This window comes from Neomonachus schauinslandi, chromosome 14, assembly GCF_002201575.2.
Source record: "Neomonachus schauinslandi chromosome 14, ASM220157v2, whole genome shotgun sequence".
Lineage (NCBI taxonomy): Eukaryota > Metazoa > Chordata > Mammalia > Carnivora > Phocidae > Neomonachus > Neomonachus schauinslandi.
The window spans coordinates 10,586,363-10,602,622 of record NC_058416.1 but is presented as its reverse complement, the minus strand read 5'-3'; the positions used below and the strand labels follow the sequence as shown (position 1 = coordinate 10,602,622).

General features: G+C 33.9%; 1 protein-coding gene across 1 annotated transcript in view; it reads right to left on the bottom strand.

The window, feature by feature from the left end:
* Positions 1–16,260, bottom strand: part of CDH19 (cadherin 19) — a 72,528-nt gene that overhangs the window by 36,592 nt on the left and 19,676 nt on the right. Inside the window, exons 4-7 of the mRNA XM_021686407.1 lie at positions 14,937–15,101; positions 8,161–8,342; positions 7,358–7,611; positions 2,999–3,120 (exon numbers count right to left, since the gene is read on the bottom strand). Coding sequence (XP_021542082.1) covers positions 2,999–3,120; positions 7,358–7,611; positions 8,161–8,342; positions 14,937–15,101 — 723 coding nt within the window. The remainder of the gene's footprint in view (positions 1–2,998; positions 3,121–7,357; positions 7,612–8,160; positions 8,343–14,936; positions 15,102–16,260) is intronic.

Sequence of the window (16,260 nt, the reverse complement as noted above, 5' to 3'; positions counted from 1 at the left end):
TATAATATCTATGGTCCTTAGTGCAAACCTATGTAATAAGTAATATTGTAAACTACAAATTGAAACAGTTCTATCGCCTGAATACTATATGCTCCCACACCCACTCACATATATAAGTACGTTACAGAGAACATTTGGAGCCACTGTTTTCCTTAATAAGGTGAAATCTATAGATCAACTGGTAAGGAGCAATAGTTTAGAAAGATCTCAAGTCTCATCTGATTATTTCTGTTGTGCTGGTCACTGAATTTTTTTTTTTTTTTTTTAAAGATTTTATTTATTTATTTGAGACAGAGAGAATGAGAGAGAGAGAGAGCACATGAGAGGGGGGAGGGTCAGAAGGAGAAGCAGGCTCCCTGCCGAGCAGGGAGCCCGATGCGGGACTCGATCCAGGGACTCCAGGATCATGACCTGAGCTGAAAGCAGTCGCTTAACCAACTGAGCCACCCAGGCGCCCCTGGTCACTGAATTTTTGGCTATCACCTCTGAACACAGTATGTAGTGAGATAATTAAACTGATTAAATAATATACTTTGTAGTATATATGCAAATATACATACATAGGTTGAATTAATAACTTTTTGGGACAGTAGCTATCTTGCAACCCAGAGATTTGTGTGACTGTTTTTATTTCATTTTGTGATGCTACAATTTACTTCCACTGTCTTAAAAAAGGGCGGGGTCAACACAAAAATACTTCAAACAATGTCTCTTTAAAGATCTTCATGACAACTTTTTGATAAAAGTAATTATGGAATTAATGGGATTCAGGTATAATTGGCTTATCTTACAAACTTTTCATACCAATCACTCATTCATCCTTTTTTTCTATTCATTCATAAAATATTAGAATGTTTTTTGTCTCAGAATACACATAATACATTTTCAAGATTCTGCTTTCTAATAACTCATATTGCAGCCTAATTTAACAAAAAGTAAATGATATATTCTTACAAAAATTCCACCTTGTATATAAAATAAGCTTACAGTTTATATACATTTATTAAAACATGCTCTTGTAATAGCTAAAAAACCATTTTATAGAGAAATACATTTTTTAAAGATACCCAACCTTCCCTTTGAAGGGATTGAACTGATTCGAATGCCTTTTCTCAACAGTTTTGTAAATAGTGATATTATAAATAATTTGTTCTCAGAAAACCCAATGAATAAAAGCTTCTTGCTTTTAGAATAAGCATCTTTGTGTTTTGTGACACCAAGAGCCTTGGCATTTCTTCTGTTGCAGCAGATATTTGCACCTCAGTCTTTGTTGTTAAGTTAAATGGAAAATTCAAAACCCAGACTCAGTCCTCCTGTAGTGTTTCCATAGAGCTATTCAATGCATGACAAAAAAAATATGCAAGAGATGCTTTCCACTCCACCATATCCCCAGCCACTGCTCAATATGTAAGGAATAAGATATATGTTTAAAGGTTTAAAATAAAAAAGCCAGAAAAGTAAACGAGATTATTAAAATTTACGCAAAATCAGTTATAAAGGATGCATTCTAGAACATTTCATATTCACAAATTTAATTATTTACCCAACTACAATAAACTCATCAATTAAATAAAGGGGATGATCTTGATAATCTTTTATATTGTGTTATATCTATTCCTTTGAGCTTAAATTAGTTAATATGGTTGACTTAATACCAAATTAATTGATAATTTTGAAGACACTATCCAAGTAGTAAATTAGGATGATTTTATCTACTTTTTACACCCTGAAAATGGAATCATTTGCTTATCTCTGAGCCGGAGGCAGACACTTAACGACTGAGCCACCCAGGCGCCCCTCGTCTGCCTATCTCTGGAAACAAAAACCAAAAACCAAAAAATAAAAAACAAAAATAAAAACACACAACAACAGTAACTGGTCCCCACTGATTACTGAAGATGTGACTATTAGCACAGATTCCACTGTATGCTTAATTTGAAAATGTCTGACTGTTTGTAATGCACCAGTGAATATTTGTCGTTTGAACCCTTCATATTCTTTCCCATAGCTTCATTGAAATATGATTATTTTTAAATGCTTAAAGTTTTAAAAGGCTGTGTTGAAGTGTTACCCTGGGGGCGCCTGGGTGGCTCAGTTGGTTAAGCGACTGCCTTCCGCTCGGGTCATGATCCTGGAGTCCCCGGATCGAGTCCCACATCGGGCTCCCTGCTCAGCAGGGAGTCTGCTTCTCCCTCTGGCCCTCCTCCCTCTCATGCTGTCTCTCTCTCATTCTCTCTCTCTCAAATAAATAAATAAAAAATCTTTAAAAAAAAAAAAGAAGTGTTACCCTGTCCCTAATGTCCAAGAGTATAGCTAACATTTTGTTCCAGAAATAGAACAAGGCACAGGCATTCTGTGTTTTATTTCTAGAATAGTCCCCTTGTGAACTAATACAGTCAGTCTAAACTGATTATGGTTAAAGGGTATGATATTACTAGTCAATTTTAAATTACTTTAAATTTAAAATTTTAATTCTCACTCATTAGGTTTACTACTCCTTAGATAGTAGTAAAAGAATGTATAACATTAATTAAACATTTCTCTAAATTAAAAAATTTTCTCTAAGGGAAAGATTCCTATGAAATAAGTATTATAACTTCTTTCCACCTATATGTATTTTTTTAAGGGTCGATTTTTTTGGGGGGGATACTGTATATAAGACTCTTTTCTCATTAAACTCATAACTTAAAAGAGAACCCATAGAAAATATATATTAAATATATCTCAGTTAAAAAAAATTTTCAAAATTTATATTCAGTTTGTCATAATAAAAAATCTTAAAGTATTTAGTGGTAAGTATATAAATAAACTATAATAGGAATGAACAGACATTGGTAATCTAAAGTAATAAAATAAAATACACATATATGAATTGACGTATATATAATTTAACTCCAATTCCAACAAATTTTAAGCTAGCTTCTGTCCCTACATTTGGAGATTATTGAAGGGTTTAAATATATGCTTTATCAATGTGTGATCCTAAATGAGTACTTACATTTCTCTGTGGCTATAATACTTAGGTTGTACCAAGCACTAATCTCTCGATCAAGAGGGTGAGTTGTGATGATTGTGCCGTTGGTATCAATACTGAACACTTTGCTTCCGGTCATAGAATACCTGCACCAAAAAAAAAAAAGTATTCTTTAATTTTATTATTTTGTCTGTGTAACTGTGACACATAAAACCTTTTTGAGGCGGGGCGCCTGGGTGGCTCAGTTGGTTAAGCGAGGAGCCTGCTTCTCCCTCTAACCCTCCCCCCGTCATGTACTCTCTCTCTCTCTCTCTCATTCTCGCTCTCTCAAATAAATAAATAAATCTTTAAAAAAAAAAAAAACCTTTTTGAGGCAATTAGACAAATTAAATGCATGCTCAATATAAGCAAATGTAATGCTGAACAATTTTTAGAAAGGTGCATGCATATATTTAAGATTCAACTCAGTGAGGGTTAAAAAGAAAAAAATTACGCTAAAATGGTCTCAGATTTAAACTGATGTATGCTAAATCTAAACGCATGTAATTCATTCTCAATCCCAAAAGAAAATTTTAATAAGTGAATGATTTAGCTAAAAAGAAATGGTAAAATGTCATTTGCAAAATTAAGAGAAGTATAAATAAATAGTGGTAAAAATTACTGCTTGTTAACCTTTTTTTTTACCTTTGAAGCGACACAAAGCATATCCTCACCCTAAACTGCTAAGTCTCTTTCCTACACCATATGGATGCTTGCTAAATGTGTACATTATATTATAATTACCTGATTGCGGACATATGAGAAATGTTTGGGTTTGTTTGTTTAAAGAAAACGCTTGGATAATATTTAATAAAAATGAGATGTGTGTGTGTGTATAGATCCCCCAAAAGTAATGATAGTAGATGGAATATGCTGTTAGAATGTGCATGGAAAGAAGCCAGATAATAAAATTCCCTCATGCAAAAGCCTGAAAAATGATCTCAAACTCCACAATGAAAGGAGCCTTTGAAGTACTCAGCATGTCTTATCTGCTTGCAAATGATTAATAATAAAAATTAAAGAAGAGTAATAACTTGGGTTCAATGATGACTTCTCATTGCACGTATATTCCTGAAGACTTTGATGAGACATCAATGAGGTTTGCCATAATTACGTGGCAGGAGATGAGAATATTTTAATCTTGAATTGACAGGTCTCTAAAAATACCACACTGATTTGTAGACTGGTGTTCAGGGGAGAATTAAAATAGAAATTACAGAGAATTAAGCTTCAGAGGAATTTGGTTTTAACTCTACCCCATTTTAAAACTTTATAAGCAGTTTACTGACATATCCACAAATGGTCACATTTCCTAAGAGATTTGTTGACAAAGAGCAACAGTAGTTTAACAGTTAATATTTTGTATTAAACATCTAGAATATCCTGTTTCTATAATAAGCCATTCCATATAAAACCAATCAAATGTTTGACATAATTTTCAAATAAAAGTTTTTAAAAATCATGACCTTGTGTCATCAGTAACTAGGAAAGATGTGCGCTATACATTTTAGAAAGAGCTTGAGCTAAAAAGCTTAAAATGTGAAGTTTTGATGTTTGGTTCATTTTGGAATTCCTTTTTATGGAACTCTTCATTCCTACAAAAATGCTGAATGAATACCATGTGACTGTGCGCTGTTTTCCCATTGCCAACAGCTCTTGCCTGAATGATAAAGAAATGGTTCTTCCATGCATGCTGTGCCTCTGTCTGTGCCTCTGGTTCTTAATCCTCACATGCCTCTACAAAAGTACTGTTCCCACTTTACAGACAAAGCAACTGAGACACACAAGACCCAACCCCCATATACAAAAGCTGGACTTTTCCAAGTAGGCTGCAGATCCACTGGGTGTTTCAAGGATTTTTAAGGGCTTCTGTTAGAATACAGATGAAAGATGTTTAAAGACAGCCTCTTCCACAGGAGAACACTCCTGACATTCCCGAATACCCACAAAGCTCTTCCCATTTCTCACACATATGACTACTCAGGTTATTTGTCTTTTTATGTGAATGTTGGTAGGTTCCTTGAAGGAATTTCAAGGAATTGGTCTGAATTCATGGGCTTCAAGTCATTCATAGCATTTCCCTATAATATTGTTTAATGTCTATGGGATCAAAAGTTGTGTTCACTTTTTTCATTTTTGGTAATGTTAATTTTTGTCCATTCTTCCCCCCCCCCCCTTGGTTGTCTTGCTGAAGACTGATCAATTTCAGGTCTAATTATTGCATTCTTTCTTCATACCTGCACCTCATTTTTCTTAAACATTTACCACAAAACTTATAATTCATTTCAAGGCATATTTTCTCATGCTTTTCTGCACTTAACAATGACAACAATGGCAAGAACAATTTGTTAAGCCAGTTTATCTCACCCAAGACTTGCTGAAACAGACTGGGAATCTCCATACTTCGGAGAAATACCAGGTAATTATTACATGGAAGGAAAAACTAAATAATATGAGTTATTTGAATTGTATATAATGTAATTTGTTTACTATGTGCTAATTTCTTTCCCCCAAGCAGAGAATACCCCTGAGAGTAAAATAGAATACCCTTTAATTTCCTTTGGTTTCCATATTTCTTGCCATGTAGTGAGTATTAAGGAAGATATATCGCATTAAACTCAAATTGAAATCATTTAGCATTTGATTTCAAATATGTTTTGGATCTTTTGCTCCAAACAAACAAACAAAAAAATGGAGGGGGCGTACCTACTGAAATGTGTTCAAGGGGCTATTTTCATCCTAACAAACATGAAAAGCAGTCTTATTTAAAAGGCACCTCTAAATGAAACAATGTCCATAAAAGACATTTTAAAAAGTATTCTTTTGTTAGGTACTAACAAAAAATTTTAAGGAATTAATTTCAGTATAAGGTAAAAAATATTAGCTAAAATATTCTTGGTAGAAAATAAAGTAACCACCAACAGTGATACTATAAAACACATAACCCCTGTTAATATTTGGGTGTGGTTCACTTATTTGACTCAAAGATAGGTAATATTTTTACTGGTAGTAGATATACAACTCTAGTGATTCTGTATTATTTTCAAATCATGCCATGTTTTTAGCTATGTTCATAAGCATCACTGTCAAGCATTTATCATCTATTGTCTTAATTATACTATGAGTAGATATTTAAATTGTTTCCAACACTTTATTATTATAAATAATAATATAATAAACATCTTAATCCTTAAATCATTTTTTTTAGAATTATGTATTCTTTAGTATTCTCAGAAGAACAATACATAGGTGAATAGATACACCAATTTAAAAAATCTAAAGAATTCATTTACTGGGTTATAATTATAATTTTACCACACATATGCTTACATTAATTACTGAAAGTACTATTACTAAATAAGAACTATATCTACATATTAGAAGTCAGTGTTTTATGATTAGGAATTACACTGGAAAAGTGGGATCATTCCTCTGTCTCAAAAATTTGAAGAAGCTTCTTTGTATCATAGCCCCTACAAAGTGCAAAGCAGTAGCCAGCATCTTTTTTTTTTTTTAAAGATTTTTATTTATTTATTTGACAGAGAGAGACACAGCAAGAGAGGGAACACAGGCAGGGGGAGTGGGAGAGGGAGAAGCAGGCTTCCCGCAGAGCAGGGAGCCCGATGCGGGGCTCGATCCCAGGACCCTGGGATCATGACCTGAGCCGAAGGCAGACGCTTAATGACTGAGCCGCCCAGGCGCCCAAGTAGCCAGCATCTTAATAAATACATGGAAGTTTGTCAAATTCTCAGAACTGTGAAGTGTGGAGAACAGATGAGTAGGGAAGGTGGTGGAAGGAAACGCAGCAGGTTTTTATGCCTAACCAGGTCTACAGTCAAATACTGAAAAAAAATGAAAATATAGTATCTGAAAATAACAGACTAGATTAATAGATGATAAGCATTGTTTAATTGCAATACAGAAACTATTTCTAACCGACTGCATTTATTTCATTTTTACTATTTTAAGTGGTATCTTGGGAAAGCTTTCTCAATTTTTGAATATTAAGCAGTATTTAAATGGAGTGCATTTTGGTCAGCTTTGTTTCTGACTTGGCATAATCAACTGTTTCTTTTCCCTCACTACTTACCCCAAATGAGTAGAGTTGATTTCATTGAATTTTGGTTGGTGATTACCTATTTCTTTTATGACTGCAATTGCTTATTTCACTACAACTTTATCAATAGTGAGCTCCCTGTTTTAACTGGTTTAAATTGTTGCAAACTTAATAAGTACCATATAGAGGAATACAGATTTATCTTTATTACATTTCTATGAAATTTTATTTTCAGCCTAATTTGTATTCACTCATTTATTAATATGAAGCTGGCCTCCCAAACATACCTGATAGGAGATTTCCTCTGATCTGGATCTATGGCGGAGACCATGCCTACAAATGATCCATGCGGGCTTTCTTCAAAGATTTCAAATAGGTAATATGGGAGGAGGAACACAGGAGGTTCATCTTCATCTTCCACCTGGACCCTAATGAGAGTGGTGGAAGCTTCAACATGGTATTCCATGAGCTTCTCATCAACATGGCGGTTTTTAACATTTGCTCTAATACGATATTGGTTCTGGTGCTCAAAATCCACTTTCTACAAAGAAATACAGCATACAGAAGAAGAAATGGCTTCAGTAACCCAAGGCACTATTTAGGAAAAAGGTTGGGTTATTAAGTCTCAGTTGCTTTTTAGTCAGATTTCGCTTATTATGTACTTGGTTTGATCCCTCTAATATTATCATTAAGCAGCTGCATTGCAAATCCCTGTGTTTTGTTATTTATGTCTGTCATAAAATGTTTTAGAATAGTAACTATATATTTTTAGGATTAAAATTATACTTGTTTGGGCATAAATATCCTATGGAATTGAGAATTAATTTTTTTATTTAATATCTTTCCAAAACGTTTGTCCTCTAAAAATCTTTAAAAGCATAATAAAATAAAAAACTGTTCTACAATAATTTGAGACTTTGTAATAACTCTGTCTCATCTCTAAGTTCCTTTGCTCCCTAAATCATAAATCACAGGTTCTCATTTCAATTACTTCATGAAGCAATAACTAACTGGCTACACAAAATAATTATATGTATTTCTGATTTGATTTTGTATTCTTCTGCAAAGTAAATATTGAAAATATATCTACCTTTTTTAATATAACTATTCCTTCTTGTGTCTCATTATTAGTAATTATGTGAAATGTTTGTGAATCATCTTCAATGCTGTAATCCATTTCTGCATTCTCTCCAATATCATTATCATATGCCATGATTTTTCCTATTGAAGTCCCAGTGGGTGCAGATTCAGAAACAGTCAAGCGGTATAAACCTTTAAAAACAAAATTCAAGATATTTCACACAAATAATAAACATAAGAAATTTCCAATTTTAGCACCCCATTTTTGTGGACTATGGGAAAACCCATACTCTCACTTTCTACCAGTTACTTATTCTAAATCAGTATCTATCATCTATCTATCTATCTATCTGTCTATCTCTTCTTCTCTATTTTTTTGATCTGTATTTTGTATTTCCCTAATATCCTAGTTGAGCATCTATTAATGTCTCTCAAATATAACTTAGGGAGTCTTAGCACCAGTACATATAATTTCCAAATTTCTATTCATATGTATACTTTGTTGATATTTTTGGATTTTTTTATTATATCATTCAACCATCCCAATTAAACTTGATAAAAATAGTTTTCAATTTCACTTAAGCATTCTCTGATATCTAAAGTTACTCGTAAATGTAAGTGTGGATTAGAGATGGGAGAGAATAAAGCAAACAAGTAGCTCTAAGGATAATAGTTTGATTTTTAGATTCTGAGCCTGAGTGTGTTGGCCATAGTGGAAATGAGGGGGAAAAAAAAAAAAGTGGATCCACAGGAGTTAGTGAGTGGATGAAGTAGGAAAACCATGAGCTTCTCAGATGACCCCATTGTTTCAGTCACGTGAAAACAATGGCAGTTATATTTGAAATACATAGATGTAAATAAAAATAATCAAGTTTGTTTCCTTTATTTTTCAGAAGTAACTTGCATAAAACTGATAAAGAGTTAGCTATTTGTAAATTACTATTTGTGGCTTATGTTAAAATGTAGGAAATAGTCATATATATCAATATTCTAAAGAATGAAACTTGGGGGCCTGGATGGCTCATTTAGTTAAGCATTTGAATTCGGCTCAGGTCCTGATCTTAGGGTACTGGGATTGAGCCCCACCTAGAGTCCCATGTCCGGCTCCCTGCTCAGCGAGGAGCCTGCTTCTCCCTCTACCTCTGCCCCTCCCCACGCTCATGGGCTATCTCTCTCTCAGATAAATTAAATCTTTAAAAGAAAAAGTGAAACTTTGTAGAATTTAGAAAAGGAGCACATAATAAAATTTTTCCTTAAAGAGATTACTGATAGAATATGGCAAGTCACTTCACAGATTGCCTTGTGAGATGTCCTCTCCTTTTTAACATGGGAGAAATGTTACTTAAAAGTTGCCAATATTTTTACTATTTTCAGGAAGTAACAGCTTAACTCTGCTGCAAAATGGCTTTTTTTGTTGTTGTTGTTTTGTTTTTTCATTGTGGGAAAATGTATACTTGAGAAAACAGAATTTCAGGAAGTGGGAAGAGCAAGCCAAAAGGCCACAAAACTAGTGGCTGAAGTTTTCCAGTGACAGAGAGTAGGTCAATTGCCTTGTGTTGGTTTGTCCATGAACAAGGAGTATAATGCTAGTACATGATCTCCTAGAGGTAATGGAACAGGACTGGATGATGGCAAATTATTTAGGACAATGGAGGTTATATTAAGGCCTGTGACTTTTTCTCTGAGTGACATGGTAAGACATTTAAGTGATATGATCTGACCTGCATTACAACAAGATCACTGAAGTTGTGTTGGAAGTCGAACAGAGGAGAACAAAAGCAGAGAGACTAGATGGGAGCGTATGGTAATAATGGAGACAAATTAAGAAGGTAGCATGATCCAAGGTTGCAAATAAAATTGGTGAGAAATGTTCAGATTATGGATATTTTTAAAAGGTAGAGCCAACAGTATCTGCAGAGGACTGAATTTTGGATATGAGAGAAAGAACAGAGGGGAAGCTGACTTCAAAATCCTTAAAGTAAGTTTCTATTATCAGGAGAGCTTGTGTGTGTGTGTGTGTGTGTGTGTGTGTATGTGTGTGTGTGTACTCACAGAATACTGAAAATCAGAGACTAGCAGGAATTGTGCAGAATTGATCATCGATTCAGTCTGAGTTAGAAATTAGAATTGACCTAGATTTGACCCAGTGTAATCCAAGTTGAATTGTTTGAATTGAGCTAAATTTGAATTGAATGGGCGAGATTTTGCCCTGAGCAATGTGAAGGCTGGATTTGGTAGTCTTTGAAATGGGAAAAGCTGTAAAAAGAAGAGGTTTGGAGGAGGAGGCAGGCATGATCAAGAACTCAAATATATGTCAAGTTTAAATGTATATAACATATAAATGAAGATATTGAGTAGACAGTTGGATATCCACATGGGGGGGTTCATTGGAGAGGCTCATACTGGGGGGTATATATCTGGGAGTTGTCAGCGTAGAGGTGGCATTTAAAGTCTTGTGGCCAGATGAGAACATCAAGGAGTGAATGCAAAAGGAAGAGAAATGAGGTCCTAAGGCTTGATAGCAGAAATACACCAAAGTTTACAGTTTGTAGAGGTGAAGACAAAGGGAGACTATTAAAAAGTGACCAGTGAGATAGACAATAAAGTACATGAGAACGGAGTAATCCTGTCAAATCCTGCTGAAAAATCACACTATATTAGGACTGAGAATCATACTATATTAGGACTGAGATTTAGTTGCACATAGATTGATAGAATTGACCAGATCAGTTTGGTCAAGTAGCGTGGATGAAACTGAACTAGAGTGGGCTCCAAAGAGTTTAAAAGACAGTAAATAGGTTGATGAGTTTGACAACACTTTAAAAATTCTTTTCTCTAAAAGAAAAGAAAATGAAGCATGGTTAGCTAGATATGGAAGTGGAGTCAATAATGTATTTATTTTATTCTGTTTTTAAGATGAAAACAACAACCACATGTTTTGAATGTTAGTAGTCATTAACAGGCAGTGTGGATACCCTTGATTGAGAGGTGAGGGGAGGTTGTACATATCAGAGGAGATATGTATTAAATATTTAAAATGAGAGGAGGATAATGGGATTACAATAAGGGAAAGCAGTTTGAACAAGAGTAAGGAGGTCAGCATGCTTCTGTTCTGGAAGAATAGTCAATATACATATTTTCACATAATTACGGTGTGGGATGGAAATAGAGAAAACTATTTTAAAGAGTGAGGTAACTTTATGGTGCTAGAATCATGTACACCCACACTCAAATTTGAAAGTAGTAATGCTATCATCTTACATGAGGGGTCTGGGTAGCTATAAGAATTTTAGAAAGTATTTTAAATATTCTAACTTATTCAGATATATATCAATACATACATATATATACATTGTTATTTATAATTATAGATTGTTTATCAATGTTCATAGACACATAGTTATATATTATATGCACACATTGTTATATAATTATATATGCACACTGAAGTATATATATATGTGTGTGTATATATATGTGTATATATATATATAATGTTGAAGTTGAGAAAAATGAAAAGAAATAAGGATGGCAGCAGAGCTTCAAGGACATTCTTGTCTCAACAAACATTCCTTGGGGGTACTGCCTTCGTGAGTCCTCAACTTATTATTCACCTTCATCTGAATAAAACATAGACTAGATTTATTCAATATATTCACCTGCTACTTTTCTACATTTAGTATCTGGCAGTCATTTTATGAAGTCCTGGGTATTTCAGATTTAATTACACATCACCTTCTTGTCGTTAGGACACACACTTTGTAGAGATAATACATTTTATAACATGAAGATGAAGGTCACAAACTGCTGCCTTGTTGCCTAAATTCCATCCAAAGAGGAGCTGTTTCATTTACTCATAAAGAAATGAGGACATGTGGCTTAAATTGTACAAGCTGCAATGATGTAGGATGAATAAGTTTAAAAATCCCGTGTACAGCTTAGTGACTATAGTTAATGATACTATATTGTATAATGGGAATTTACTGAGAGAACATCTCAGGTGCTCTCACCACACACACATACCCACACAAGGTAACAATGTGAGGAGATGGATATGTTAGTTAGTTTGACTGTAGTAATGATTCTGCTATGTATATGATATCAAAACATCATGTTGTATACCTTAAATATATACCATTTTTATTATTTAAAAAATGGCCACATTAACCTGAAAAATTTAAAATTTGACAACAGCACAGAAATAAACATCCAGATTTCTAATATTTCTTGAAAAGTCAGAAGATCTGATAACTCTGGGCCTGCCACAAATTAGCTGAACTGAATCCCATCTGCATCATTTAGGGGTGTGTGTGTGTGTGTGAAAGAGAGAGAGAGAGATCTACTTTTCTCTGTGATACATGCTTATATATTCCTCCTATCATGATAATTGCTCATGATTTCTAAAATTGCTTGTAAATGTATTTCTGTAGCTAAGACAGAATCCTCAGAGGGGGGGAGGGGAATCCTAAGAAAAAAAAATAATTTCTCCTAAGAATTTCACAAGAAATTCCTTCTGAAGCACACCAAGTGATTTAACTTGTATTTACAACTCAAATTATCAGAGCAGTCGGGGCCTATTCATGCTACAAAAGTAAAAGATACCCACACATATATGGCCAGTTAATTTATGATAAAGGAGCCAAAAATATGCAATAGGAAAATGTCAGTTTCTTTTTTTTTATAAAGATTTTATTTATTTATTTGACAGAGAGAGACACATTGAGAGAGGGAATACAAGCAGGAGGAGTGGGAGAGGGAGAAGCAGGCTTCCCGCTGAGCAGGGAGCCCAATGCGGGGCTTGATCCCAGGACCCTGGGATCATGACCTGAGCTGAAGGCAGAGGCTTAACGACTGAGCCACCCAGGTGCCCCAAAATGTCAGTTTCTTTAATAAATGGTGTTGAAAAAATTGGACAACCAAATGCAAAAGAATGCAACAGAGCCATTGTCTTAACCATATACAAAAATTAACTCAAAATGGATTAAAGACTTGAACTAAGACCTGAAACCAACTCTTAGAAGAAAACACAGGCAGTTAGCTCCTTGACCTAGATGTTGGTGATTTTTTTTTTAATCTGACACCAAAAACAAAAGCAACAAAAGAAAAAAATGAGTGGACCATATCAAACTAAAAAGCTTCTGCACGGCAAAGGAAACTATCAAAAGAATGAAAACGCAACTTACTGAATGGGAGGAAATATTTGCTAATCATATATCTGATAAGGGACTAATAGCTAAAATATATAGGAACTCATAGAACTCAGTATCAAATAATAATAATAATGGGCAGAAGATCTGAATAGACATTTTTCCAAAGAAGGCGTACAGACGGCTAACAGGTACATGAGACAATGCTCTGTATCATTAATCATCAGGGAAATGTGAATCAAAACCACAATGAAATATTACCTCACACCTGTTGGAATGGCTGTTATTCAAATACCAGAAATAACAAGTGTTGGTGAGGACGTGTAGAAAAGGGAACCCTTGTGCACTATTAGTGGGAATGTAAATTGGGGCAGCCACTATGGAGAGCAGTATGGTGGTTTTTTGAAAAATTAAATGTAGAACTACCTTAGGATCCAGCAATTGCACTTCTGGGTATCCATCCGAAGAAAATGAAAACACCTATTAGAAAAGATATCTGCACTCCCATGTTCATTGCATTATTATTCACAATAGCCAAAATACGGAAACAACGGGACTGTCCATCAGTGGATGAATGGATAAAGAAGTTATGATACACACACACACACACACACACAAATATTACTTGGCCATAAAAAAGAATGAAATCTTGTCATTTCCGAGAACATGGATAGACCTCAAGGGCATTAGGCTAAGTGAAATAGTCAAAAAAGACAAAGACCATATGATCTCTCTTATATGTGAAATATTATATATATATTTTTATATATATAAATCATAGGTGAATACAGAAATAGGTGAATTGTGTTTATTTCTGTTTTTAGTTTTAATATATTGGATAAAAATAAAATTAAAATTAAAAAATAAAATATTATCATTTCAAATCATTACTGTGGTAGGTAGAAAAATGAATCTCCCAAAATATATGTGTTCTAATCCCCCAGAACCTATGATCATATTACACAAAGTGGCAAATGGGAATTAAGGTTGCAGGTGGAATTCATATTGCTAATTAGCTGATCTTGAGAGGCGGAGATTGTCTTGGTTCACCCAAGTGGGCCTGGTCTAATCACATCGGTCCTTAAAAGTGAAGAAGAGGCAAAAGTGTGGGTCAGAGAGATGACAGTGTGTGTAGGATCTGACCCCTTTTGCTATGTTTCAGGTGCTTGAGTTATATCCAAGAATCAGAAAGACGCTTTAAGGAGCTAATAGTGTCCTTCAGCTGACAGCCATCAAGGAAACAGAGACCTTAATCCTACAAACATAAAGAACTGAATTTTGCCAACAACCAAATCCAAAGAAATGGGTTCTCCCCTGGATCCTTGGGAAGGGAACACAGCCCTGCAGACACCTTGAACTTAGTCTGCTGACACCTGTAACAGATTTCATTAAGATAATAATTTGTTTAAGACATGAAGTTTGTGGAAATTATTACAGAAGCAATTAAAAGAAAACACATTACTCTTTCATTTGTATTTGACTTTTCACACTAATAAAAATTATCACGCAGAATAATTAAAAATTATTTTATATAATTCTAGTGCTGTTGCAGTGCTTTAGATGTAAACGCTAACACCTGCTTATATTTGACATATGTATAATTATGTTATAGTGAAAATTCAAGATTTTTTCTACTTACGTTCCTTAAATATAGGTTTATTGTCGTTCACATCAGAAAGTTTAATTAATACACTTGTTGTTCCAGACAGTGCCCCAGGCAGACCAATCATATCTTTGGCTTGAATAATTACCCAATACTCATCTTGCAGTTCTCTATCCATTTTAGAAGATATTCTTATGACTCCTTTAAAAATGTAATAAAACTTCAATTATTATTTCATTATTAACCACGGTATCCTCCTAGTTAATTTCTTAAGAATTCAATCATATAATCATTCTCTTGCCACATTTTAAACCACTACAATGTGCTAGACACTGCCCTGAAGAAAAAAAAATAATAATAATAAACACCAACTCTGCCTGGAGTTTAGAATAGTCACCAAATACTAAGAACACTAGTAGACCCTTAATAAAATAACTATGTTAATAAAATCTGCAGGTAGAAAACAGGGATATCTTATTTTTACCTCAAATTATTTTCTGCTGTCTTCTCTAACATAGTATTAGTGTGTTAACAATTAACTTTTCCCTTAAATTTGAAAGAAGTTAATTATGAATAAATGTATAAATTACAACAACAAATTTATGGAAAAAATATTGTGCACCTGTGATGTTAAAGTCTATTTCAAGTCATAATTTGTGAAGAAAGGTTTGTTTTTGACCAACAGTTATTCATAATCTACAATAGAGATAAATATACACTCAGATTTTCAAACTCATGATGGAACATAATAAATGTAATAAATATCAACTTTCTATAAAATTATTTAGGGAAAAAGTAGTTATCACTGAAAAAAAGAAAACTAGGAAAAATTTCAGGTGGTGCATAGGACAAGGGGATGCTGGCCTAAAGATTTTGGGAACACTAACACAAAGAAAGAGAATGGCCAGTCCTCAGATATGTCTGGGGAAAAGTGTACATTAAAAAATTGTGAGACCTGTAAAAACAAAAAAGGATAAATTGGACCATATTGTGACGGCATTTTAATTGTGGACTAAAGTGTTTTACAAGTATAATCTTTTATATGAATCACTATAGAAAACAGTGAATGTATTAAACGGACACTGCAAGTATCTCCCTATGTTTGACTCTGGAGAGAATTGGGTATGAAGGTGTATCTCATGTGATTTTAGTTTGCATTTCCATGATGACGACTGAGGTTAATCATTTTTAATATGCTTGCAGGCTTTTTGTATATCAAATTTTAGTCAATTGTTTTAAATGTCTTTCAGCATATTTTTAAATTGGGTTTTCTTTGTCCTACTGATTTGTTGTAATCTTTACATATGTTTTATACCTTACACACAAATGATTTGTGGTATAGATTTGGAAAACTCAATTT